The 26097-nt window shown below is 49.9% G+C and overlaps 1 protein-coding gene across 1 annotated transcript in view; it reads left to right on the top strand.

The window, feature by feature from the left end:
* The window catches only part of DNAH1 (dynein axonemal heavy chain 1), a 72414-nt gene that overhangs the window by 4571 nt on the left and 41746 nt on the right, over positions 1-26097 (top strand). Inside the window, exons 5-17 of the mRNA XM_021694986.1 lie at positions 611-743; positions 3104-3265; positions 3844-4096; positions 17325-17482; positions 18727-18938; positions 19565-19863; positions 21287-21437; positions 22417-22610; positions 22706-22931; positions 23420-23539; positions 23915-23997; positions 25096-25237; positions 25671-25826. Of these exons, the coding sequence (XP_021550661.1) occupies positions 611-743; positions 3104-3265; positions 3844-4096; positions 17325-17482; positions 18727-18938; positions 19565-19863; positions 21287-21437; positions 22417-22610; positions 22706-22931; positions 23420-23539; positions 23915-23997; positions 25096-25237; positions 25671-25826 (2289 nt within the window). The remainder of the gene's footprint in view (positions 1-610; positions 744-3103; positions 3266-3843; positions 4097-17324; positions 17483-18726; positions 18939-19564; positions 19864-21286; positions 21438-22416; positions 22611-22705; positions 22932-23419; positions 23540-23914; positions 23998-25095; positions 25238-25670; positions 25827-26097) is intronic.

Genomic DNA, 26097 nt, shown 5'->3' with positions numbered 1-26097 from the left:
CCACTGCTTCTGGACTCACTGAGATGGGGGGAACTGAGGTGGAGGAGGGCATCATTGTAGCCCCTTTGAGATACCGATGGGGAAACCGAGTCCAGGGAGGAGAAAGAGGGAGCATAGTGAAAGTGAACTGCTGCTCTGGTTTTCACTTGCCTCCTCGCCCTTCTTCTCCATGACCTGGCGTGTCTTGCTTGGTGGTCCCTATGGGGAGGCAGAGCTGAATCCAGATCACCCTACTAAGGGTGGCTTCCTAACAACCCCGAATCTCCATTTCCGAGCATATGTGGGGTGCTCAGGAAAGTCCAAGGGCCACCTCTTCCCTTGGGTCTGAACTGGATGATCCTTGGGCAGTGGGAGAGAGAGCCCACATCCTGCTTTGAGTCCCCAGGTACCCTCTCTGCCTGCTTCAGGGTGGCCTGGTTGGACTGGGATCCAGGGTGTCATGGAGCCAGACCCTACAGGCCCCTGTGAACAGCAGAGGAGGCATTCATCCCCCTGGTCCCGTCTGTAGCTCCTGTATCTGCTCAGGCACCCTCATCCCCTGGTAGACCCTTCCCCTTCGGCCCCTCTAGGGGTGAGCTCTCTCCCCCTAGCCTCTGTCCGTTTCTTCCAGGTGTTTGACAATGAGGAGTTTGACTGCCGGACTCCCAGCGAGTGGATCAACATGGGCGTGGAGCCAGGGTCTCAGGACAGGAAACCTGTCCCTGGAAAAGCCCTCCTGCCCACCGATGACATCCTGGGGCACGGTGAGCAGGGCGGGTGGGGTGGGAGGCAGGGTCCCGGTCTGCATCATCCCTGTCTGGCAGCAGCCCAGCCACGGACTCCTGGGCTGCCCTGGGGGCTGGGGGCCATGGGAGGTGAGGCCCCCACCTTTTGAGGCCTCCCAGCTGGGATACAGGCTAAGAGGAAGGCCATACAGAGGCAAAAAATACAAGGACCAAGAATGACATTGTGGGAGGGTTGGGGAAGGGACAGCTGGATGGTGTCTAGTATTTTTTTTTTAATCTTTGATTTATTGGTCATAAAAAACTATGTAAGCTTGTTGGAAATGTTCAAATGTGCATAAGGGGCACAATTCAAGCTCTTCCATCCTGCCACCCAGAAATCACTGTAGCTCCAGCTGTCCCTGTGGCCTCTCTGATCTCACCAATGGGCGGACCGCATGCACCCTAATGTTTTGTCCCTCCTTTGGCCCCACATCTGCCCTGGGGCCTGTTTGCTGCTGGAGGGAACAGAGCCAGGGGGAGCTTCCTTGACTGCCACCCTGGCCTGCGTGGCTGGTCTCCGTGTGGGCATCCGAGGAAGATCCAGGTTAGGAGGTTGGATGTTGGAGGTGGCTGTCCCCCTGTGCATGGCTGAGGGCCTCTCTGCTCCCTGCCCCCTGGGCGGACACACCGCTTTGGGATGGGGAACGCGCCCTGGTGGGCTGCGTCCTGGACTGAGAGCCATGCTGGTTGGTTTTAAGACTGCGCAGCCTCCAGGGGCCCCCTCAGCAAGTCCATTGAGCAGGCTGTAAGTTTAGGTTTCGATTTAAAAATATGTTAATGCTGGAATCAATTTCTCTGAACTAGACAAGAAACCCAGAATGTTCCCTTTACTTTGGACTTAATTACAAAAATAATTTAACTCAATTGTTCCCAGATCTCCAATTCCTAGTGATAAAACCAGAAGGTGTGAGGCTGCATTAACCTTAAATGCACGGGGTACCAGCCTCCCCGAGGTGGTTCTGCCCGTGCCCTTTCACACAGGCCCCGCCCCTCACTAGGCCCCGCCCCTCACTAGGCTCCGCCCCTTCACACAGGCCCTGGCTGTCGTTGGCGGGGGGGAGGGAAGCGATTCTGCCCGAGAGACCTCTGGTGTTCTGTGGGGGGCTTCTTGTGACATCTTTTTCTCTGAGTTGAGCCAAGACAGGTCAGCCTTTTCAAAAAAGAAGCTTATAGGAAAGGAAGGGAAGGGAAAAGCAAACCAGAACCAAAGCCAGGGGGGTTTACCACAGCAAGCCCCTTTACTCGTCTTTCCAGCTTCAACCAGAATTCCAGCCGTTTTTCCTCAACCCAGTCTGTAGAACCCATCAGTTTAAGGCACTTGTGCTAGGCACCGTGCCACGTGCATCTTCCTTCTACAAAAGTATATGGAGCACTACTGTGTTCCAGTTTCCATTCTAGGTACTGGGAAACAGCTGTGACCAACACGGGCAAGGTCACGCCTGCCCCTGGCGAGCGGTCCCTAGTGTGAGGTGGCCAACGGAACCAGGATAGGATGCATACATAGTGTGATTTTAGGCTCTGTGAGGGACACAAATAGGGTATCAAGTCAGAGAATGCCTGGGGCAAAGGTGCTCTTTTAGGCAGCGATGCTTTCTCCAAGGAGAAGCCATTTGAGCAAGGAACAAACCAGCAAAAAGGTGACCTGAGCAAAGACTATTCCCGGCAGAGAGCATAGGCCTGAGGCAGGACTAAGCTCCAAAGTCACAGGAAGAGCCAGACGTGCAGTATGGCTGGAGAGAAACATGTAGGGCGGGTAGTGGCTGGAGACGAGCTGGAGAATAGGGCAAAGGCTTTCAGCCCAGCAAGTGGGTGGGAGGCCCATCCTGACCAACAGGCCCTGAGGCCCACTTTGGGGCCACTGTAGGATGGTAATCTTCTACTTTGCCCTGACCTGTCCTGATATGAGGGGCCTGGGGGCTCAACTGCCACCTGCAGCCCACGGGAAGGGGTTCACTCTGGCCTTGGTCACCCTGAAGGGGTCCAGTTCAGACACGAGGAGCTTTACAACTACATCCTCAACAGGTCTCTGTGCCTGGGGCTCACCTGCCTCCTGTCCCAGCCCTGCTGGCCTGTGTGTCTGCCCCAAAGGTGTCAAACAGAGCACAAGGACAGAGAAGCCTGGTCCTTCTGGCTCTTCCTCACCAGGGGTCTCCCAGGCACCAGCTCAGCTGGGAGGAAGCAGGGTCCCTGCTTTGCTGGAGCTAGAGGGGGTCCATCCTGGAGGGAGGGAGGCCAGACTAGTGGCCGCTGAGACTCGTTCCCAGTACCTGCTGCCCACACTCAGAGGCCCCGCCCGACCCTACGGCAGAGAGCATTGGCGGGTTCCCCTCCTGTTTCAGAGGACCCCAAAAGTCCGAAGCTGAAGTATGAATGGTGCAGTGTTGGTGTACTGGACTATGACAAGGAGAAGAAGCTGTACCTGGTGCACAAGACAGACCAGAACGGCTTGGTGCGAGATGAGACAGGGAAGCGCATCCTGAACGGAGGGGTCACCGCTGAAGGTGGGAGCTCTCTGCCCCAGCCCACGCAGACCCCCATGCAGGCCCGTGACTGAGGCCAACCCCCACCCCCCAGCACAGCCCCATCAGGCCTGAATTCTGCCTTGCTCTGTGTGTCCTGCGGCTGTCTGTCCCCTGACCAGTGAAAACCAGAGGACTCATCACTCAGAGAGAGACCCCAGGAAGGGCAAATGGCCATTATCTGATAGGCCCGCTCTGAGCCGCTGACAGTGCCACTTCCCACATGCTGCAGAGAAGGCATCCGAGGTCCATCGATCAGTGATGTTTGCCACCGGGTGTGGCGGTGAGGGATGGGCCCTTGGGCAGCCAGCCCCAGGGGACTCTTTGTGCCCAGCTCTTTACAGTTGACAAAGCACTTTCACATTCACCCATGGCAAACTGTGAGGCAGGCAGGCCCCAGGAGTGTGCCCATTCTACAGATGTGACAGTATGTCAGAAAGGGGAGACCACTTGCTCAGGGCCACCACGCCTCAGCCACAGAGCCAGGCTGGAGCCCAGTGTTCCAGCCCAGAGAGTCTGACTGTGCTCTGTGTCCCCTTCTCCCTCCCACCCGGCCCCAGGAAGGCCCCCCCTCCTCACCTGCCAGTACTGGGTGCCCCGGATCCAGCTGCTCTTCTGCGCCGAGGACCCACGTGTGTTCACGCAGCGCGTGGTCCAGGCCAATGGCCTGCGCAAGAACACAGAGGCTCTGCTGCTATACCATCTGTATGTGGACTGCATGCCCTCCGAGGGCCGCCAGCTCATCAGTGAGCAGAGCCTGAGCAAGATCAGGCAGTGGGCCATGAGCACACCCCGGATGCGCAAAGGGCCCTCGTGAGTCCCCACCAGACCTTCCCCATCCCCTCCCCGCCCCGGACATCACTTCCTCTGGGAGCTCATCTGTGGGTTATCTCGCCCGCTGTGCTGTGGACTTCTTGGGCTCTAGATGGTGTCTTGTTCACCTCCAGATCTCTCATTATCAATACAATTCACGGATTCTTATTTTATTTGAAGGGTTATAATCTGTTACTAATGTTTTCTATTTTGATGCCCAAATTATCCCAGATTTGGCCAGAGGGAGCCTCTTCAAGCTGATTTCTATGTCCTTCTGATATGTTCCTATTGTTCTTTGAGCACGTCTATACTTTTGGGCACAGCAAGAAGTTCTGGGCTCATCTTGTACATCCCCAGACCCAGCCTTGAAATCAGCTATTTCTCCAAGGAGCCCTGGTTCCTTTCAATGGGGAATGGTATTTAGAAGCCAAGATCTGGGCACTAGATACTCTCATTGCTACTGGAAAATCATTACTTTGAGGTTTTTCGACCAGACAAATCAGGGAATACATATATTATGACATTATGTTATATTGTTATTACATATAACCTCCATACACACCCATGTCTATTTCTATTTATTGATCCATCCATTAAAAACCATGGGTTCATAATGATACCTTAAAATTGACCCTAATACCACATGGCTCATTCTCACTTACACATACTTGTTACTTCTTTCTCCAGGAGAAAACCAGCTCCCATTCATTGTTCATAGTATATTTGCTCAGTCCTAGAATACACAGAAAATAGTTTCAAACTGCTAATTCATGCTCTTTAGAAGAAAAACCTTACTAAGTAGACCTTATACACATTTAGTATTCCTTTTCTCTTCACCCTGGGGGCATATAGTCCTAATACCATATTCAAAAGTTATTTGCTTTTCTTCCCACCCCTTCAGTGGGTTATGTTCATTTGATGAAATACAGTGTGGTCCGTTTGTTTTATGCATGTAATGTATATTTTCTCTGTGTCTGTTTCTCTCACTGATATATAGTATTCATAAAGGTATCCTCGGATCTGTCCCTCCCCACCCCCATTCATTCTGTCCTCTCTGCATCTCCCCTTTTCCACCCTGTTCCCACTACACACGCATAGCTAGCCAGTGTCACTAGCTTCTGCTATGTCCTTTCTGTATTTCTTTTTGCACAAATGAGTGGACACACATGTATTCTTAGACCACCTTCCTTCCTACTCGGAGAGCAGCACACCATAGATATCCTTTTGCATGTTACCTTTCTCACTTTCGGTACATCCTGGAAATCAATCCACATGAGTTCGTGAGATTTTCTTTCTTCTTTTTCATAGCCGCAGAGCAGTCTAGTGAATGTACCACACTTACCGTGGTTTATTCGACCATTCTCTATTATATAAGCATTTAGGTCATTTCCAGGATGTTGCAATCATAAACAGTGCTACAGTGAAAAACCTTGTGCATTCTATGTTCATAGTGATGGAGGGGTAGCTTTGAGGGTAGCTGAGAAGCGGGATTGCTAAGTCAAAAGGGAAGCCCATCAGTAGTTTGGTTAGGTGTCGCCAAATTTCCCTCCATGGGGGTTGTGCCCTTTTGCATACACCAGCAGCATGTGAATGCCTGTTTCCCTACAGCCTTGAGGAGAGTGTGTTGTCATGCTATGTGATTTTTTGCCAGTCTGGAAGATAAGTAAGTGAGCAAGGTAAGTAATAAGTAAGACTGAAGTGTTATAAGTGAGGCAGAACATTTTTTCCATCTTTTCATATGATTAAGGGCAAATTTTATATTTTGGGGACTTGCCTATTCATGTCTTTTGCCCATTTTCTTTTCCCCCTCAGGCTTTTGAGCTTTTTTTCTTCCTCTGATTTTAAGTGTTCTTTATATATTAGGGATACTGGTCCTTCATCTGTGATTTATGTTGTAAATATTTTCTCCTGGTTTGTCAGTTGTAGTTTGACTTTGCTTATGGTAATTTTTGCAATATGACTTTAAAAATATTTATCTAAACAATGTTGTTAATCATTTCTTCCATTACATCTGGGTTTTGAGTCATAGTTCGAGGGCCCTTCCCCATACTGAAGGTTTCTTCCTGTACTTGTATGGTTTCATATCCTTGTTCCTACCTTATGTATGGTGTCTGGTATGGATCCAATTTTATCTTTTTCCAAATGACCAGCATTTATTAAATGGTTTATTAAATGCCTGTCAGCCTTTATTAAAACCTCCATCTTCGGCCCAGTGGTTTAAGATGCCACCTTTATTGTAGACTAATTTTCATATGTACTCAGGTCTATTTTGGGACATTCTGTTCTCTTCCATTGTTCCATTTGTCTATTTATGCATTTGGACTACAGTTTAATTATAGACATTTTACAGTATGTTTTAATGTCTTGTAGGGCCAGCCCCCTTTGTAGCTATTCCCTTTCAGTGTTTTCCTGACTATTCTTACATGTTTGTCTATTTTAGTTATTTTTTAAAACTGTGGAAAAATACACATAATGTAAAATTTACTATTTTAACTGTTTTTAAGTGTACAGCTCAGTAGAAGTAAGTGCATTCACACTGTTGTGCAACCATCCACAGAACTTTGTGAAACCCTGTATTCGTTAAACAATAACTCCCCATCCCCATCCCATCTCCCCCTGGCCCCTGGCAACCACCATTCTACTTTGTGTCTCTGTGAATTTGACTGCTCTCAGTACCTCATATGAGGAGACTCATACGGCCTTTGTCCTTTTGTGTCTGGCTTATTTCACTGAGCATAACGTCTTCCAGGTTCATGCACGTTGTAGTAGGTGTGGGAATTTCCTTCCTCTTTTTCCTTGTAATATTCCATTGTGTGCATATACCACATCTTGTTTATCCACTCATCTGGGGATAGACACTTGGGCTGCTGCCAGATTTTGTCTACTGTGAACGTGGGTGTACAAATCTCTCTTCGTGTCCCTGCTTTTTGTTCTTTTGGGTGTATACCCAGAAGTGGAGTTGCTAGGTCATATGGTAATTCTATTTGTTGTTGTCATTTAGTTTTTATTTCATAATCATAAACTTAACTCTGCAATCCATCTAGACTTGGAGAGGGATATGGAAAACATGGAACCCAAAGAACTGCAGTAAAAGCACAGATAGTAGGCCGTTATGAACAGACGGGAGAAGGAACCGTCTGGTAGTTAAGATAAAACACACATTAAATTTATTAGAGTTGTCCACAGTCGGCAACAGTGAGCTTCTTGCTGCTCTTGCCATTCCTGGACCCAAAGCACTCCATGGTTTCCATGGAACTCGTGCCCTCTTTCACCTTGCCAAAGACCACATGCTTGCCACCCAAACACTCAGTCTTGGTGGTGCGGATGGAAAACTGGGAACATTCGTGTTGGGTCCCACATTTGCCATGGACAAGATGCCAGGACCCGTTTGCTTCAGGCTGGAATACTCATCATCAGATTTCTCCCTCTGGCTGGACTTGCCGCCAGTGCCATTATGGCATGTGAAGCCACCACCTTGGCACATGAGCCCCCTAATTCTGTGACAGCAGGAAACTTTATAACCAAATCCTTTCTTCTCCAGTCCTCAGAGCACAAAAGTTTTTGGCTCTCTTTAGAACTTTGCAAACGGCTCAAAAGATACATGGCCCAAGGACAAATTTGATGGCAAATATCTTAGAACATCATGGGGTTGACCGTGGCAGGGTGGTACAGGGCAGCTACGGGTGGTGTCAGCGGCACGTGCAAAGCCCTGTTTGAAATCTCTGAGACACCATCATCCAGCTGCCTTAGCAGCCGCACCGGCGGGGCACCAGGGTTCTCATTTCTGCACATCCTCACCATCACTTCTTTTCCTCTAAATAGTCATCCTAATGGATGTGCCGTGGGATTTCATTGTTTTTATTTGCATTTCCCTAATGGTTAGTGATGTTGACATCTTTTCATGTGCTTATTGGCCATTAGTAGGTCTTTCTTTGGAGAAATGTCTATTAAAATTCTTTGCCCGTATCTGAATCCAGCTGTTTGGTTTTTGTTGTTGAGTTTTATGAGTTGTCTATATATTCTGGATATTAATCCCTCATCAGATATATGGTACTTTCTCCCGTCTCATGGTTTGCCTTTTTTTTTTCTGTTGATAGCGTCCTTTATATTACTAGGACACAAGGTTTTTCGTGTTGATGGGTTCTAATTTGTCTATTTTTTTTTCTTTTGTTGCCCGTGCCTTTGGTGTCATAGCCAGATCATTTCCAAATCCACTGTCCTGAAGCTTTCCCCCATCTGTTCTAAGAATTTTATAGTTTTAGCTCTTACATTAGATCTTTGATCCATTTTGAGTTAATTTTTATGTATGGGGTTAGGTAAGGGTCCAGTTGGATTCTTCTGCACGTGGAGATCCAGTTTTCCTAGCACAGTGTGTTGAAAAGACTGTTCTTTCCCCCACTGAACGGTTTTGGCACCCTTGTTGAAAATCATTTGACCCATATGTATTTGAGAGTTTATTTCTGGACTCTGTTCCCTTCCTTTGGTCTCTGTGTCTTTATGCCAGTACCACACTGTTTTGATTACTGCAGCTTTGCATTAAGTTTTGAAATCAGGAAGTGTGAGTCCTCCCACTTTGTTCTTTTTCAAGATTGTTTTGGTTATTTGGGTCTCTTGAGATTCCATATGAATTTTAGGATAGATTTTTCTATTTTTGCAAAAATGTTGTTGGGATTTTGTGGTTGTTGCTGCGATTTTGATAAGAATCTGCATGCTTATTTTCCCATGAGCATTGTATGCTCTAGTTCTATCTCAAAAACACTTTGTATTTTGGGGGTGCCTGGGTGGCTCAGTTGGTTGGGCATCTGACTCTTGATTCTGGCTCAGGTTACGATCTCGGGGTTGTGGGATCGGGCCCCTAGTCAAGCTCCACACTAAGTGTGAGGCCTGCTTGGGATTCTTTCTCTCCCTCTCCATCTGCCCCTCCCGCAGCTCGTGCTATCTCTCTCTAAAAAAAAAAAAAAAAAAAAAAAACCCTTTGTATTTTTAATGGGATTGCATTATATTTTTAAATTACCTTAGGTACAGCTGACATCATTAGGATCTTAAACTGTCCTATCCAAGAACAAAGAATGTTCATTCATTTGTTCAAGACTACTTTTGTGTCTTTAGGAATGCTTTATGTTTTTCTCATCTAGGTTTTGCATATTAAGTATTTTATCTTCTTTGTTACTATTATAAATGGGATTTTCTCTATTATCGTGTCTACTGATTTGGGTATGCTAATTTTATATCCCGTTACAAACAATCCTTACTGAATTGTTTAAATGTGTTTTATTATTGATTCTCCAAGGCTTTCTAAGTATACATTACCTGTAGATAGAGATAGTTTTACTTATTCTTCTCTAAGTCTTATTCCTCTAATCACTTTCTCTTGCCTAATTGCATTTTCTAATACCTCCAGTACAGTACTGAATAGTAGTGGAGTTGGTAGGGATTCTTACCTTGTTCCTAATATTAGTGGAACTACCTCTAGTAAGTTTCCCCCTTAAGAAAATGCTAGCTTTAGGACTGTATTTAATAACATATCCATTGAAACTTCTGTTTTTTTAAGTGTTTATTTGTCAGAGGCTTTTTTTTCTTTTTTCTTTTTTTCTTTTTTTAAAGATTTTATTTATTTATGTAACAGAGAGAGACACAGCGAGAGAGGGAACAGAAACAGCGGGAGTGGGAGAGGGAGAAGCAGGCTTCCCGCTGAGCGGGGAGCCTGATGCGGGCCTGATCCCAGGACTCTGGGATCATGACCTGAGCAGAAGGCAGATGCTTAACGACTGAGCCACCCAGGCGCCCAGGTTTTGTTTTGTTTTTTTAAAGATTTTATTTATTTATTTGACAGAGATAGTGAGAGCAGGAACACAAGCAAGGGGAGTGGGAGAGGGAGAAGCGGGCTCCCCGCTCATGCAGGGCTTGATCCCAGGACCCTGAGATCAGGACCTGAGCCGAAGGCAGACGCTTAACTACTGAGCCACCCAGGCATCCCTGTCACAGGCTTTTAAAGTACTTCCAGAGATAATCATATGATTTGTCTTCTTAGATCTGTTAACATGGTGTATTATATTAATTGATTTTCTAATGCTGAAACAACCTTGGACTCCTTTAATAAATCCCACCTGGCCATGGTGTATCATTTTTTAAAAATGTGATAATGGATTCTGTTGGTTAGTATGCTGTCTAGAACTTTTGCATCTATATAAGTAATGTTGGTCTGTAATTTTTTTTCTGTACTGTCATTATCAGGTTTGAAGCAAGTTATACTTGCTTTATAAGACTATTGATGTTTTCCTTTATCTTTAAGACTCTGGAACGGGGCGCCTGGGTGGCTCAGTCGTTAAGTATCTGCCTTCGGCTCAGGTCATGATCCCAGGGTCCTGGGATCGAGCCCTGCATCGGGCTCCCCGCTCAGCGGGAAGCCTGCTTCTCCCTCTCCACTCCCGCTGCTTGTGTTCCCTCTTTTGCTGTGTCTCTCTCTGTCAAATAAATAAATAAAATCTTAAAAAAAAAAAGACTCTGGAACAATTTTTATTGTATTGAGACTATCTGGTTATTCTGTTCTGAAACCATTTGGACGTGATGCTTTTTGGTGGGATAGTTCCTCTATAACTTCATTTTTCTACAGGAATCGGTCTAGTTAAGCTTTGTATTTCCAATTTGGGGGTCAATTTTGATATACTTTGTTTCTTTAAAAAATGATCCATGTTTTCTAGGTTTTAAAATATATTTGCCTAGACTTTTGATAAGTGATCTCATGATTTAAACAAACAAAAAATTTTTTTAAGATTTTATTTATTTATTTGACAGAGAGAGAGGAAGAGCATAAGTTGGGGGAGTGGGGGGAGGGAGAAGCAGGCTTCCTGCCGAGCAGGGAGCCCGATGCAGGACTCGATCCCAGGACCCTGGGATCATGACCTGAGCTGAAGGCAGGTGCTTAACAACTGAGCCACCCAGGCACCCCTAAAAATTTTTTTCTGTTTCAATGTTGACTTCCCCTGGTCTCTTCTTATTTTGTAGAGTTATGCTCTCTTCCTTTTTTTGCTTAATTAAGTTACTTAGTGATTTGTTTAATGTGTTAATTTTTTAAAAATAGGACTTGGGTTTATTAATTTGACTGTTTTCTACATTTACCTCATTCATTTCTACTTTTTAAAAAGATTTTATTTATTTATTTGAAAGAGAGAGAGAGAGTAAGGGGGAGGAAGGCAGAGGGACAAGCAGACTCCCTGCTGAGTGTGGAGCGTGACACAGGGCTCCATGCCAGGACCCTGAAATCATGACCTGAGCTGAAATGACACGCTTAACTGACTGAACCACCCAGGCGCCTCCATTTCCACTTTTTATTATTTTCTTTCTTGTGCCTTCTTTTGGCTTATGTTTTGTTATGTTTATAGGAATTTATATTTTATTTATAGGAATTTATATTATAGGAATTTAATTCACTTATTTATGTTCTTATTGATAAATGTGTTTAAGGCTAATGAACTTTCTTCTGATAACTGCTTTAAAAATAGTCCACAGATTCTGATATGCAGTATTTCGTTTTTTTATTCCAAAAATCTGATTTGTATTTCCCATTTCTTTAGAGAATTGTTTAATATCAGGTTTTACAATTTTCCATATGAAAAGGACTTGTTAAAATTTGTTTTTAATAATTTCTACTTTTATCGCATTGAGATCAGAGAATGTTATTTATAATATTTCTACTCTATAGAACTTGCTGATGTTTTCTCTGTGACCTAATATATAATCAATTTTTTGCTGAATGTTCTATTTGCATGTGAGAAGAGGTATATCCCTATAGTTAGGGTATAAGAGTTTTATATATACATGTATTCCAGGAAAATCTCTCTATTGATTGTTATTTACTTCATCGATATCTTTACTTATTTTTGTCCACGGAGAATAGTGTGTTATATTGTCATTATTAATTGCAGCTTTTAGCATTGAAAAGTGTCCTTGATCAGGTCAAATGCTTTTTTTTTTTTTTTAAAGATTTTATTTATTTATTTGACAGAGAGAGACACAGCGAGAGAGAGAACACAAGCAGAGGGAGTGGGAGTGGGAGAAGCAGGCTTCCCGCTGAGCAGGGAGCCCGATGTGGGGCTCGATCCCAGGACCCCGGGATCATGACCTGAGCCGAAGGCAGACGCTTAACGACAGCCACCCAGGCGCCCTGCTTTCTTTTTTTTTAGGTCAAATACTTTTTAACCAGAATTTTACTTTGTTTGATATCAGAATTGTAACCTGACTTTTGTTGTTTCCATTTTCCTGATATATTTTTGCCCATCCCTCCATTTTTAGCCTTTCTGAGTTAGTTTTATGTTATCAGCATATAGTCAGGTCTTACTTTGTCAGTCAAATTAAAAATCTTTTTCTTATAATAAGTGAGTTAAACCCATTCATATTTATTGATAGAGCTGCTATGTTTGATCTCAATTCTGTTTCCTTCTTTATGTGATGTAGTTTCTTTGTTCTTTAACTTTTTAATTTCTTTTTTTTTAAGATTTTATTTTTAAATAATCTCTACACCCAATGTGGGGCTGGAACTCACAACCCTGAGATCAAGATTCCCATGATCTTCCAACTGAGGCAGCCAGGCACCCCTCACTTTTTAAATTTCTTTTGGTATTTGGGCAGATTTGTACCTTATTTTAGAGGTTTCTTTTGTAGTTAAGCCTTTTATAGTGCCCCCTGTCCCCTGCTTTCTTATTTAACCTGTTAATATCTGCTTTGTCCGTTTTTAATGGTATTCTTCTACTCCCTTTGATCTTGACTAATCTTGACTTTATTCTACTTTCCTCATCCCTTTCTCCTCCCATTTTTTAAAAAAGATTTATTTATTTATTTTAGAGAGCACGAGCAGGGGCAGGGGCAGAGGGACAGGAAGAGGGAGAGAAGCAGCCTCCCCACTGGGCACAGAGCCTTTTGCAGGGCTCAATCCCAGGACCTCCACCCCACCCCAGATGGTGACCTGAGTGGAAACCAAGAGTCAGAGGCTCAACCGACTGAGCCACCCAGGCGCCCCTCTCCTCCCATTTTTAGTTGCTTTTTTCTCCTTACTATTTTAATATAATATTCTTCTACTATCATCTCTATCTTTTATTTTTATTTTTTTAAAATATATTTTAGTGATTAATTGATTGTATGCTCTATGTCCAACGTGAGGCTCGAACTCACAATCCTGAGATCAAGAATCACGCACTCCACCGACTGAACCAGCCAGGTGCCCCATCTTTGTTTTAGTCTTAAATCTACAATTAAGTCAATTGAGTGTATCAGACTTTTTCCCTGAAGTTTCTCCTATCATTTTGCAGGGGAGGAAAGAACAATCCTCTTTCTTTATACCCTTCCAGGTTTTGGCTGAGGCTCTGTAACAAAGACAGATTAGCAAGAGAAGAGCTTACCAATTTATATGTTTCCCTTGACATGAGAGCCTTCATAAGGAAATGAAGACCTGAACAGGTTAAACCTGTGCTAGGTTTGATGAAGAGTGGAAGGCTGTGGGAATTGTGGCAAGACAGAAGGATATGAGCTAAGGGTAGTAAACTGAGGAAAACTTAGTAAGGCCTCTTCATTGGGATTCCTCTTGGTGTCATTCCATCTTGGAGCTAAAGACACCCTTTCCTCTGGGTAAGGAGGGCACGTCTCACATGAGGATCTTGTGACCTGCTTCAGGGGAAGCCCGTTTCTCAAATTCCTTCAGCTTAAAACATGCAATATGTCAAGATGCCATATTTGGGAAAGTGTGTCCTGAACCCCATCAATCTCTTGGTTGGATGAAGCTCCTCTTCTAGTACGTTTCTCATCAAGGGCTCAAGAGTATAGTGTTCCCAGAGTTCTTGCATGTTTAAAACTTGACAGACAACTTGATTTGATATAAAATTCTTGTTTCACACTGTCATTGCTTGAGGGTTTTTTTTTTTTTTTTTTTTTGCTGCTCTTTTGTTGCCTTGCTTTGAATGTTGATTTTGAGAGACCCGATGCCAGTCTAACTTCCCTTCCCTTGTAAGTTGTTTGATTTTTTTGGCTTGGGAGCCTTAGGGGTTTTTTTGTTTGTTTTTAATCTGTAAAGTCTAATCATTTTACTAGGGTATGTCTCAGAGTTGATCATTCTGGGTCATTTTTCCTAAGTACAAAGTGGGCCTTTTAAATACATAGATTCAGATATTCTTTATTTCTGGAAATTTTTCTTGGATTATAGTTTTAAATATTAGTTCTGTTCCATTATCCTGTTTTTTCTTATCAGGTTCCCTTATATTTCTCCATCTATCTACCTATCTATCTATCTCATCTATCATCTTGCTTCTTCTTTACCTATTTCTAATTTAACCATTTCTGTCCCTTTTTGGTTCTTTTTCCCCCTCATTTTCATTTTCTTGGTTATATTCCAGTCTTTCTTCAATGTACTTTGTTACATTTTTTTATTTGACTCTATTCTTCCTTAGGCACCTCCTAATTTTGCCTTCCTTCCTGAGTTAATTTTGTTTCTTCCATTTTTTCCCTGAGTTCAATGAAATAGCTTTTCGTCTCTTCCTATTATTTGCCCATTTCTCTGTTTTAGTTGTGAAATTCTGATTCAAGGTGTTTTTCATATTCCCAAACACTTGTTTAAAGATATTTCGTTCGGTTTGAAGTGCTGTGCTAGTTTTCTTCTGCTTTTTCTTTGTTTTTTTCTTTGAGGGTTGGATGAGAATTTTTATCAGGTAAGGTGGGTGCTCTCTCTCTCTCAGTAGCTTTATGTGTCCTCTACTTTCACCCATTCCATCCTTGGATTTGGGATGATTTACAAGATTCCCAGTTCCAGGGCGCCCTCTTCTGTTAGGAGAGCAAATCAGTTTTTTTCTTTTTCTAAGTGGATGGCTGTGTGTGTGTGTGTGTGTGTGTGTGTGTGTGTGTGTGTGTGTGCGTGTGCGTGTGCGTGTGCGTGTGTGTGTGTGTGTGTGTGTGTGTGTGTGTGTTGGGGAAGGGGTTGTCCTCCTAAGTTGTTTTTTCTTACCTTGCAGGACTCTAATTTTTCACTTTGGCTTCCTTTCCCATCACCCTTCAATCTCGAAAGTCCTCCTTTTCTTTTACCTTCTCCCTCCTACGTCAAGATGCCTTTCAAAGAATGTTACCTTGAATGGATGCACGGAAGTCCCTTACTTGTCCTAAGTGCTCTGATTCTCCGGGACTCATGGTCAGTGTTTTTGCAGTTGGGGTGGACTTTCTCTTTCTGGCAGGACTTCAGACCAAGCTTGGGGGCTACCCCTCTTCTGCACCGTTTCCCCCAGACTACCCCTGTCTTCCATGCAGGGTGGCAGCAGGAGGGTGAGCTGCATCTCCCTGGGAACTGACAATTATTTTTCTACTTAAAGATAATGTGAGGTTTGGGCGTTTTCTTTGTGCTGCGTATGCTAACGGTTTGGGTGTTGGTAGTGTTATTTGTCCCGGCTTTTCTTTCTTTTTTTTTTTTCTCTTTCCTTCTGTCTTTTGAGAGCATGTGGGGAGGTTGGCATTGATGTGGCCACCATTACCTTGGTTGTCCAGAATGCCATTTCTCGGACTTTATATTCCTGAGAATGTTTTGGGCTGTTTATAACAAATACGCTGGGCTCAGATTAGCTTAGACAGCAGGAAAACGCCCTGCTTTACTGATAACTAGAAATCAGATGCAGGGCGCGCCAGGCTCAGTGCGTCAGGGCTCTGTCCCCAGTGGTTGCTAGCTTCATCCCCAGGCAAATGGCAGCAACAGTTTTAGAAGCACAAAGTCCAGAGTCCACTGGGTCCTGCCCTAGATTGGATTCCCTCGAAGTCGGGCCTATTTGGGGGGATTCTTGTACAACTGATGTATTGATGGAGTCCTCCCAGGAGACATCCAAGGGAGTGAAGGCAGCAGGATATAATGGAAGGAACAGCTGGGCAGAGATGCTGTTTTAGGAGAAGTAGGGCCTCGGATCTCACAGGGAGCTCTGGAGCATGAACAACACCCCAGAACTTGTCCTGAGGAAGATGGGACAAGGGGGCTTGATTTTATAGCTCTGCAGTTGTTGATTGTAACTGGATCATGTTCCCACTCCTAAGCCAATTAACAGTCTGATCAAGCTCCACCACAACCGGCTTAGACAGGTGAGATGACCCCAGAGCTGGGACATGTCAACTTCACTTAAGTCAAGTGAGAAAGGAGAGAGTCCTAGAACAACAGTGAGGTGCAATGAGGAGGAAGTGGATGTCAGGCAGGCAGGCAAGTCTCCCTCTTGTGCCAGGCACAGGGGCGGGGCAGTGAACATACCCCACGAAGGGCCTGTCCTCCTGGGCTTTCAGTCTGGCCAGGAAGAGACACCATGGGCAAACAAGGTGATTCAGGGTTTTGATAGATACTGTGGAGACAAAGCAAGACAAGGGGATAGAGATGTCATGGAGGGGCTCTCCTGTCAAGAGAAGGCCTCACTGAGTGGTAACATTTGAGCTAAGTCCTGGAAAAAGTAAGGGGAGAAGAGGATTCCAGCTGGGGGAACAACAGTGCATGAATGAAAAATGTGCCCTCAGGGGGTCAGGATCATTGAGACAGGGGAAGAACTTTGGGGCACAAATGAGGCTGCCCTCATCCAGAGGGGGCAAAGCATTCCTGGGGTACAAACCCCAAGGGAGGAGCCTGGGCTGGTCCAGCAGCGGTAGGGGCTGGATCAATCAGAGTGTGGCCACCAGAAGGAACAGTATATGCAAAGGCCCTGAGGTGAGAGCTCAGAGTGCCTCCAGGAACCCAGAGGGGCTGCCTGTGGCTGGAGCTGGGGTGGGGGTGGGGACAGGAAGGTGACCAGAGAGGAGAACAGGGAAGGGCCGGTCCCAGGAAGAGGTTTGGCTTTATCCTAGGATGCAGGGGCCCAGGGTGGATTTTTAGCAAGAGAAAGATGTGCTCAGGCTTGAGTTTTGTGGGGAGTAGATTGGAATGGGCAGGGGTGGAAGTGAGGGGACCAGGCAGGGATGGTGCTCTGCTGGGATGACACTGAGAAATGAGAAGCAAAACAGGCAGACTTGGACTGGTGTGATGGCGGAGGGAGATGTGACACTTAAAAGGCAGGGGACAAGGGTGATGGAGGTTGGTGGCTGGGGGCCAGGTGGGAGGTGTGCCCGTGAATCTGGAGGGGAATCCCCAAACACAGGTCAATGCTAGAGCAGAGTGGGCCCCAGCCAGCCCACAGCATGGGGGTGACGGTGTGTGGAGCCCCCTGACTTCCCTGTCCCCCTTCCCTATTGGCAGGGTTCTGGAGCACCTCAGCAGTCTCTCCAGAGAAGTGAACCTGGACTATGAACGCAGCATGAACAAAATCAACTTTGACCAGATTGTCTCATCCAAGCCTGACACGTTCTCCTATGTAACCCTGCCTGAGAAGGAAGAGGAGAAGGTGCCCAGGCAAGGTGAGGGCAGCTGGACAAAGGCGGTCCCCCTGGCCACCCCACTAGCCGGAGCCCTCCCACCCTCCCTGTAAGGTGGTCCATAAACCTAACACTCCCAGTACTCACCCTGCTGCTTCCCCAGCTGCCTAGGGAGCCAGGGCGGGGCGGGGGGGGGGTGATCCATGAAGGCTCTTTTAAAAACCAGGAGTCTTGGGGCGTCTGGGTGGCTCAGTCGGTTAAGCGTCTGCCTTCAGCTCGGGTCTGGATCCTGGAGTCCTGGGATCGAGCCCCACATCGGGCTCCCTGCTCAGTGGAGAGCCTGCTTCTCCCTCTGCTCTTCATGCGCTCGCTCCTTCGCTCACTCTCTCGCTCCCTTGCACTCTCTCAAATAAATAAATAAAATCTTAAAAAAAAAAACACACACACACACATAACAGGTGTCTTGGGGCACCTGGGTGGCACAGTCGGTTGAGCGTGTGATTCTTGATCTCAGCTCAAGTCATGATCTCAGAGTCGTGAATCCAGCCCCGCATCCGGCTCCATGGGCATGGAGTCTGCTTAAGATTCTCTCTCTCCCTCTGCCCCTCTTAAAATAAATAAATAAGTAAGAAAGTAAGTAAGTAAATAAAATCCAGTAGTCTGAGTAGCACAGAAGGAAGCAGGTAATGTGTTCGAGTACAGCAAGTGCTCAGAAGTGGATGGAAGGGCTCTGATGGTCTGAGGGACATAGGGCAGCAAGAGCAGGTGGCATTGCTGTGGCCCATTTGACCCGTGGCAGACTGCGTCTCCGAGTAGGACAACTGTTCCCCCAAGCCCTCCTTTCTTTGACTTCTCCGATGCCTGGGAATTTCGTTTCCTGGACCGAGCTGCTACACGTGTGAAGGGTCCAGGGAGCTGGGGTAGGGCATGGACGGTGGGCACTGCGAAGGTCCTGGTGCCCACATCTCCCTGCTTGGTGCTGGGTTCTGTGCAGAGTGGGCAGAAGTGAAGGGGGAGAGGGTCTGTGGTTCTCATCCACTTCAAAGGGGTCAGTGGCCCAGAGGGGCCTGGAGGGGATCCATTTACTCACCCCAGAGTGGGCAGCTCGCTGCGAAGCTGCGGGGCCATGCTTGCAAGCCGTGGGAAGAGAGGGGTCCTGGGGATGTGGCTGTCTCTTAGGGAGGAGACACGAGTTGTATCTCTCCCTCACCACCCTGTAGATCCATCCTAACCCCTGGTGTGTCCCAGGCCAATCTGACACTGGCCCTCCACCCCCACCCCTGCAGGGCTGGTGAGTGTCCCCGAGTACCCTTTCCAGGAGCAGAAGGAAGACTTCACCTTTGTGTCCCTGCTTACACGGCCAGAGGTCATCACGGCCCTCAGCAAGGTGCTTGCTGAGTGCAACAAGGTGACCGCTATGTCCCTCTTCCACTCAAACCTCTCCAAGTACAGCCGCCTGGAAGAGTTCGAGCAGATTCAGTCCCAGACCTTCTCGCAGGTACGTAGGCATCCGGGGTTTGGAGGGCCACACGCAGGCCAGAGCCTTGGAACTGACTGGCCAGCAGTGAGGCCATGAGCCCCTGTTCTCCTTAAAACCTAGATTTTGTGGGAGGCTGGGGGGTACCCAGGGGGATGGCTCATCTCAGAGAGGAGAGGAGACCCAGGGTAGGCTCCCTTTCCAGTCACTTTCCATCCAACCCTGGAGAGCAGGAACTCCACATACCCGCTAAGGATGGGGGTATGCGGGAAGAAGGGTGCAGCCTTGTGGGAGACCATCACCAGATGGCCCAGGAGAAAAGCTCCCGGTCCTGCTTTGTTCTGTGTCTGTCTCTGCTCATGCCCTGTGTCTCAGTCTCTCTGTCTCTCCCTTAGCTGGAGGGAAAGTCCTGCTTCTGCTGCCCCTCCCCCCTCCTTCCCCCAGAGGAGCCCCAGTCCCCAGGGTCACAGGAGGGTGTTGGCTGGTAGGGCTTGGCAGTCAGTTGGGGTCGGGGGAGAACCTTCCCCGGTCATCTGGGTCCTGAGGCTGCCCCAGCACCCTGGTGCCTAGGGTCCCTGAGTGTGGTGGCTGTGGGCAGCAGGTTCCTGGGGGGGGTTGCTGCCTGATGCCACCCACCACCACTCCAGGTGCAGATGTTCCTAAAGGACAGCTGGATCAGCACGCTCAAGGTGGCCATGCGGAGCAGCCTGCGTGACATGAGCAAGGGCTGGTACAATCTCTACGAAACCAACTGGGAGGTATACCTCATGTCAAAACTGCGCAAGCTGATGGAGCTGCTCAAGTACATGCTGCAGGACACGCTGCGCTTCCTGGTGCAGGACTCGCTGGCCAGCTTCTCGCAGTTCATCAGCGATGCTTGCTGCGGCGTGCTGGACTGCCCTGATGACATGGTCTGGGGCGAGGACCTCATCAACAGCCCCTACAGGTGGGGCTGGCCGAGTGCAGGCGCTGGGGGACGCCACCACTCCTCCTCGCTAGGCCCCAGTGGCCAGGCTGGTAGGGGTGGGGGGAGCGGGGCAGCCGGGACCGGGGTGCCCAGCACTGCCAGGTCCTGGACGGCAGGGAGACCCTGGCCCTGGTCCTGGTGGCCAAGGAATGTCCCACCAGCTCCGACTTGCACATCTCTGGGTGACCTTCATTTTCTCCGTCAGTCCCTGAGTTATTCAGTCAAAAGAAATATTCTTTGAGCACTTGCCATGAACCTGGTGGGGTTCTAGGGGACCCAAAGAGGCCTGACTCCTGCTCTCATGGGGGACAGACAGCAAGCCAATGAATCAATAGACAGTCACTGCCAATCTTGGCAGGGGCTGTGACAGACCCTGGGTGGGGCAGGGGCCCCCGCCAGGGCTCAGGGTCATCTGAGTCAAGACCTGAGACTGAGAGGAAAGCGGCCAAGGAGATATAAAGGAGAGGCACCAGGTGGAAGGCCCAGCACATGCGGAGGCTCAGAGGGGAGGAAGACCTTGGGGCGGTCAAGGAAGGAGGGGCTGGCTGCTATGGCTGGAGTGGGGAGGGCCGGTCAGGATAATGTGGGCGAGGTCACAGGGACAGGCCAGATCACAGAGCCTCCTGGGGTCATGGTCGGGGGCTAGATTTATTCTAGGTGTGGTCAGAAGCCATCAGAGGGGAGTTATAATCCAGTTAAACAATGCTCTGGGTTTGTGGGGACAAGTGAGGCAGAAGACAAGTCAGACCAGGTTTCCTGCCATTGTCTAGACAAGGGATGACGCGGCTGGGACTTGGGGGAGGTGCGGATTTGGGGCTGTGCCTAGGTGGCATGCTATGGGCCTGGCTGTAGGAGGATGTGCAGGGGGAGGAGGGGAGGGGAGGAGACAAGCTGACTCTTGGGGTCCACCGCTAGCACCGAGCCCTGAGGGGAGCTGGCGGGAGCCAGGGGACACAATGTTTGAGATGCCCATTAAAGGCCCAGGTGGGTGGTGGGTGGCAATCCAGAGTGCAGCAGGGAGGCCTGGCTGGTATGTAGGCTTGAGGGTTGTTGGCACGTAGTGGGCATCTCAAGTCAAGGATGGTGGCCTCTTGGGGAGAGCGTGGGTGCCGCAAGGACCCAGGGTCTGGCTGACCTGCCCTGATGACCTCAGGACTGCCTGGTGGTCTTCCCTCTCCCCGGTACCTGTGGACCTCTGGGCAAGGGGCAGGGATAGAGTAATATTTGGCTGGTGCGTGTTTTTCTGTTAACTTAGAGGTTTCTAGAAGGAGGGAGGAGGCAATTCTTATGCATGGAGAAGCTCAAGAGCCATCGTGCTGGCAGGAAGGGCAGAGGGCTGGATCTGCTGCACACAGGCCTCCTCGGGCCCCTGCCCACAGTCAGCCCGACTATTGCCCCACAGGCCCCGGAAAAATCCCCTCTTCATTGTGGACCTGGTGCTGGATAGCTCGGGGGTGCACTACAGCACGCCACTGGAGCATTTCGAGACATCTCTGCTCAACCTCTTCGACAAGGGCATCCTGGCCACGCACGCGGTGCCCCAACTGGAGAAGGTATGGCCGCAGTTCAAGGCCCAGGGCACCTGCTGGCCTGGCTGCTCGGGGCTACCGAGGCACAGGCCAACTGTAGTAGAGCAGTTCAACTTTATTTCAGGCCTCCCACCTGGCCGGCAGTGTGCTCAGACCTTCAATTCTTGAACAGCTCACTTAATCCTCACCACGAGCTGTGCTGGGAACCATTAGTGTCCCCATTTTGTTGTGCCCCATAAGGGCACACAGCGACTGTCAGACCTGCGATTCGAACTGGGCTCATTCACCCACCCCTGCCACAGCTGTTCTGGCCCAGATTCCACCCTCTTGATCCCACCCAGCTCCTGGCCTCTCTCTTCAGCTAAGATGTGGATGCAGACTGACCTCCACACTTGGGACCCCTTGTCAGAAGTCCCCACTCATCACACACCTGGTTACATCTCACTCCTCCCCACCCAAGAGCTTCTGGAACTCCAGGCCCCTCTTGTCTTCCTTACTGGTTAGCCAGAGCTATCAGTGACCTGGTGGCCCTGTCTGCTCCTTTCCTGGGCACTGGACTGAGTCAGGCCCAGGCAGAGGAAGACGCTGTCCCTGGGTGGGGCTCCCGGGGCTTCCAGCCCTGTATTAGTCCACAGCCTGCTCTCAGAGACACCACAGCAAACCTTCTCCCCTACCCTTACCACGCTGTCTCTGATTGCCACACTGCTGCCCCCACCCCACCGTGCTGTCTCTGATTTGCCACACTGGTGCCCCCACCCCACCACGCTGTTTGTGATTGGCCACACTGCTGCCCCGACCCCATCACGCTGTCTTTGATTGGCCACACTGCTGCACCAACCCCACCACGCTGTCTGTGATTGGCCACACTGCTGCCCCGGCCCCACCACGCTGTCTGTGATTGGCCACACTGCTGCCCACTCAGGCTTCGGATCCCATCCCCAACCCCTCTGCCCGCCTGCCCCAAGGCTCATCCAGCTCTCCGCCCCTGCCTTTGGCTCCGCAGCTGGTGATGGAGGACATCTTCATCAGCGGCAACCCCCTGCTGGAGTCCGTGGGGCTCCACGAGCCATTGGTGGAGGAGCTGCGGACCGTCATTGCCAATGCTGTGAGCAAGGCCATGATCCCACTGCAGGCTTACGCCAGGGAATACCAAAAGTATTTGGAGCTGAATAACAATGACATTGCCACCTTCCTCAAGTGCGTGCATACATCTGAGGGCGTCTGGGTGTTGGTGTGACCCCCAGCCACCCACTTACCACCCTCTGGCCATCGTGTGTGCCCACTGTCCACAGAGCCTACCAGACGCACTGCCCGTCATCCTCGGAAGTACGGGAGGTGGTGCTCACCCACCTGCAGGAAAAAGAGATTCTGGACAGCTCGCTGCCCAGCAGTATCATTATTGGGCCCTTCTACATCAACGCCGACAATGTCAAGCAGAGCCTGTCCAAGAAGCACAAGGCCCTGGCCACTTCCATGCTCGACATCCTGGCCAAACACCTGCACAAGGAGGTGGACAATGTAAGTGCCCAGCACCCGGCCCTGGTGACTGCAACAACACACGCACTCTCGCCTCCACAGTGAGATCCCATGAATAAGGTGTCCCTAGGCAGGGTGAGGGCTGTCTGCAGACGCCCAGGCCAGTGGAAGGATCTGGAAGTCACCCTGCCTTGATCCCCCGCCTGTCTGCAGGGAGCCGTACCATAGGGAAGGTCCCAGGAAATGGGGGCTGCTACCTCTTTTCCTAGACTTGGAAAGACCTGGGAATCTCTCCTGAAGATGGGCTATTTCATGGAGCCGAGGGTGTGCGGGTGGCCTCAGAAGTCCCATGCATGTGTTGGCTGGGCCCAGGAAGCTAGGGAGACCTCAGCTCCCCAGCAAGTCGGCTGCAGGATGTGGTGGGTTGGGGGGCAGTTACCTGTTGGGAGACACTGAGATCCAAAGAGGAGGAGCAGGCCCCAGGAAGGGACAGGGACATGGCCTCCCTAGCGCCCTCCGCCCACCGCCAGATCTGTGAGGAGTTTCGCAGCATCAGCCGCAAGATCTATGAGAAGCCCAACAGCATCGAGGAGCTGGCTGAACTTCGCGAGTGGATGAAGGCCATCCCTGAGAAGCTGGTGGGGCTAGAGGTGAGGCGGGTGTAAGGGGGACTGGGGACTGGGGGCTGGGGTCGGGGACAGGCAGGGGCTGGGAGATTAGGAGCCAGGAGGCTAGAGGTGAGGTAGACACAGAGGATGGGGGGGTTGGGAGGTTATGAGGCCGGATGCATGGTAGAGGTTCAGAGCCATGCTATCTGGAAGGCCAGGAGGGTGGAAGGTATGGGACGAGGGCTGGGGGTTGGAGGTGTGGCGGCCATGGCCTTTGGAGCCCTGAGCCCAGTGCCCACCCTGCGCCTCCTCCCCAACCCCAATTCTCCCCTCTCTGGAAGAGAGCCACCTTTCCTTAGCGCTCGACCACTTTGGGGTCCCACCCACGCAGTTCTCATTACCTACCTGTCCGTGCAGGAGAGGATTGTGAAGGTCATGGATGACTACCAGGTCATGGATGAATTCCTTTACAACCTCAGCACAGAGGACTTCAACGACAAGTGAGTGGGAGCTTGGCTCTCAGACACATGGCTCTCAGATATCCCCGCAGTCATGGGCTGTGTGGTTGCACTGGAAACGCCAGCCAAGATGTCCGAGACCGTGGCTCCACATGGGCCAGGGCCAAGTGGCCAGTGGCGCAGAAGGAAATCATTTGAGCCTCTTGGTCTAGGGACCCTGCTGGTGATTGGCCATTGTCAGCCTGACACACAAATGTTCTCTATACCATTGTCAGCCTGACACACAAATGTTCACACGGGCCTGGAATCCCCTTGTTTGTGGTGGGGGCCCTTTGGAATCGTTGGGAGCACAGAGAGAAGGCAAAGCCCGCCTGGTCGGTCCCTGGGGAGCAGCACTTGTCCCCACCCAGCTCAAGAGCCTTGTGGGAAACAGCCTTAGATTCGGACTGCCTTACTGAGGCCCCCAGAAATCCCTTGCCCACACTGCCTCACAGGCCAGGGGTGCCTTGAGAATGTTGGAGCCTGGAAGAGGTTGGCACTGTCCCCTGGGAACCCTGCCAAGAGCCCCAAGGCACCGGCTTCCCGGGACATCCTGGTACTCAGGGTGCGCCTCCCCAGGGTCAGCATTCCTAAGCCAGATGCAGGCAGAATCCCTGAATTTCACAGAGCCCCCACATCAGCCAGCAAAGGGAGTCAGTCTGGTATGAAGGAAGCTGGCCTGGTGGCCTGGCTGGTCACCAAGAAAATGCAGACTAGAGGCTGTTGCTTTGCCTCATGGGAGGTGAGGCCCCTCCAGACCCTGGAATGTGAGGGGGTACCCAGCATCACCTCTCTCATTTCCAACACCGTTCTCCCCCTTGCCCCATCACTGCACTGGGCACTGTGGACCCGCATCTCTCTGGATGCCCACCACAGCTCCCAGACCACAGCCGCAGGGTAGGGAGGGCCATCATCACCCCGATGGTGGCAGTGGCTGTCTCCAGCTCACTTCCACTTCCTGTTTGCTCAGCCCTGGCCAGTTCCAGCCGCCGCCTGGATTCCCCCATTCTCCCGTTCACCCTGGGTGCCCCTGCCTGACCGAGCCACCCCACAATTTCCCCCGTAACCTTCCCCCCCAATGCCCACCCCTGCCCCCTCCAGGTGGGCTGCCAGCAACTGGCCTTCTAAGATCCTTGGGCAGATAGAGATGGTACGGCAGCAGCACATAGAAGATGAGGAGAAGTTCCACAAAATCCAGATCATGGATCAGAACAATTTCCAGGAGAAACTGGAGGGGCTGCAGGTGGGGCTGGTTCAGGGCTCTGCTATGCCTCTCTCCCCACCATGTGCTCTGGGCCATGCACGCAGGAGGGGCTATGGGGATGTTTGGTGGGTGGACTGGTGGGTGGATGAACACGTGGCTGGAGGGGTGCCTGGGCAGCAAGCTCCAGAAAATTCAGGGTTACAAAGAATCCCAACTCTTCTATGGTGTCCTCCAAGCTCCAGTGGGCAAAAGAATTGGGCACAGTGTTCAGGGCCCTGGGTCTCCCTGTGACCTTGCTGTGTCACCCTGGGACAGTCAGCCTGCTTGTGATGGGCCAGGGACCCGCTTACTCCAGGAGAAGAAAGTGCCCTGAGAACTGGGAGGACCTCGGGCATGTATGGGGTGTGTATGGGGATGCATGCACACGGTTGGGGTCCCAGAGGCCTCTGACCCCTTGCTCCTTGGCCAACAGCTGGTGGTAGCTGGCTTCTCCACCCATGTGGAGATTGTGCGAGCGCACGAGATCGCCAATGAGGCGCGGCGGGTCAAGAGGCAGCTGAAGGACTGCCAGCAGCTGGCCGTGCTGTATAATAACCGCGAGCGCATCTTCGGCTTGCCCATCACCAATGTAGGCCTCCTGAGGGCACGCCGGCCCCAAAGCCCCGGGGCTTGAGGAAGAGCCTGTGGCCTTTGTGGTCATATCTGAACCCAACTCCCAGGTGGCAGGGCCCTGGCATTTGGCGGGTAGGACTGAGCAGGCTGCAGAGAGGGACTCCCCAGTCCTGGCCCTCAGGGCAAGGAGACTGGCTGGGACCAGGCAGAAGGCCTTGCTGAGCCACTCAGAGCCCAGAGCCTCTACACAGCGGGAGGAAGGGAGACCAGGCCAGGGCTCGTGGGGA

The sequence above is a fragment of the Neomonachus schauinslandi genome, chromosome 1 (assembly GCF_002201575.2).
Source record: "Neomonachus schauinslandi chromosome 1, ASM220157v2, whole genome shotgun sequence".
Classification (NCBI taxonomy): Eukaryota; Metazoa; Chordata; class Mammalia; order Carnivora; family Phocidae; genus Neomonachus; species Neomonachus schauinslandi.
This window is presented reverse-complemented; position numbering and strand designations above follow the sequence as displayed.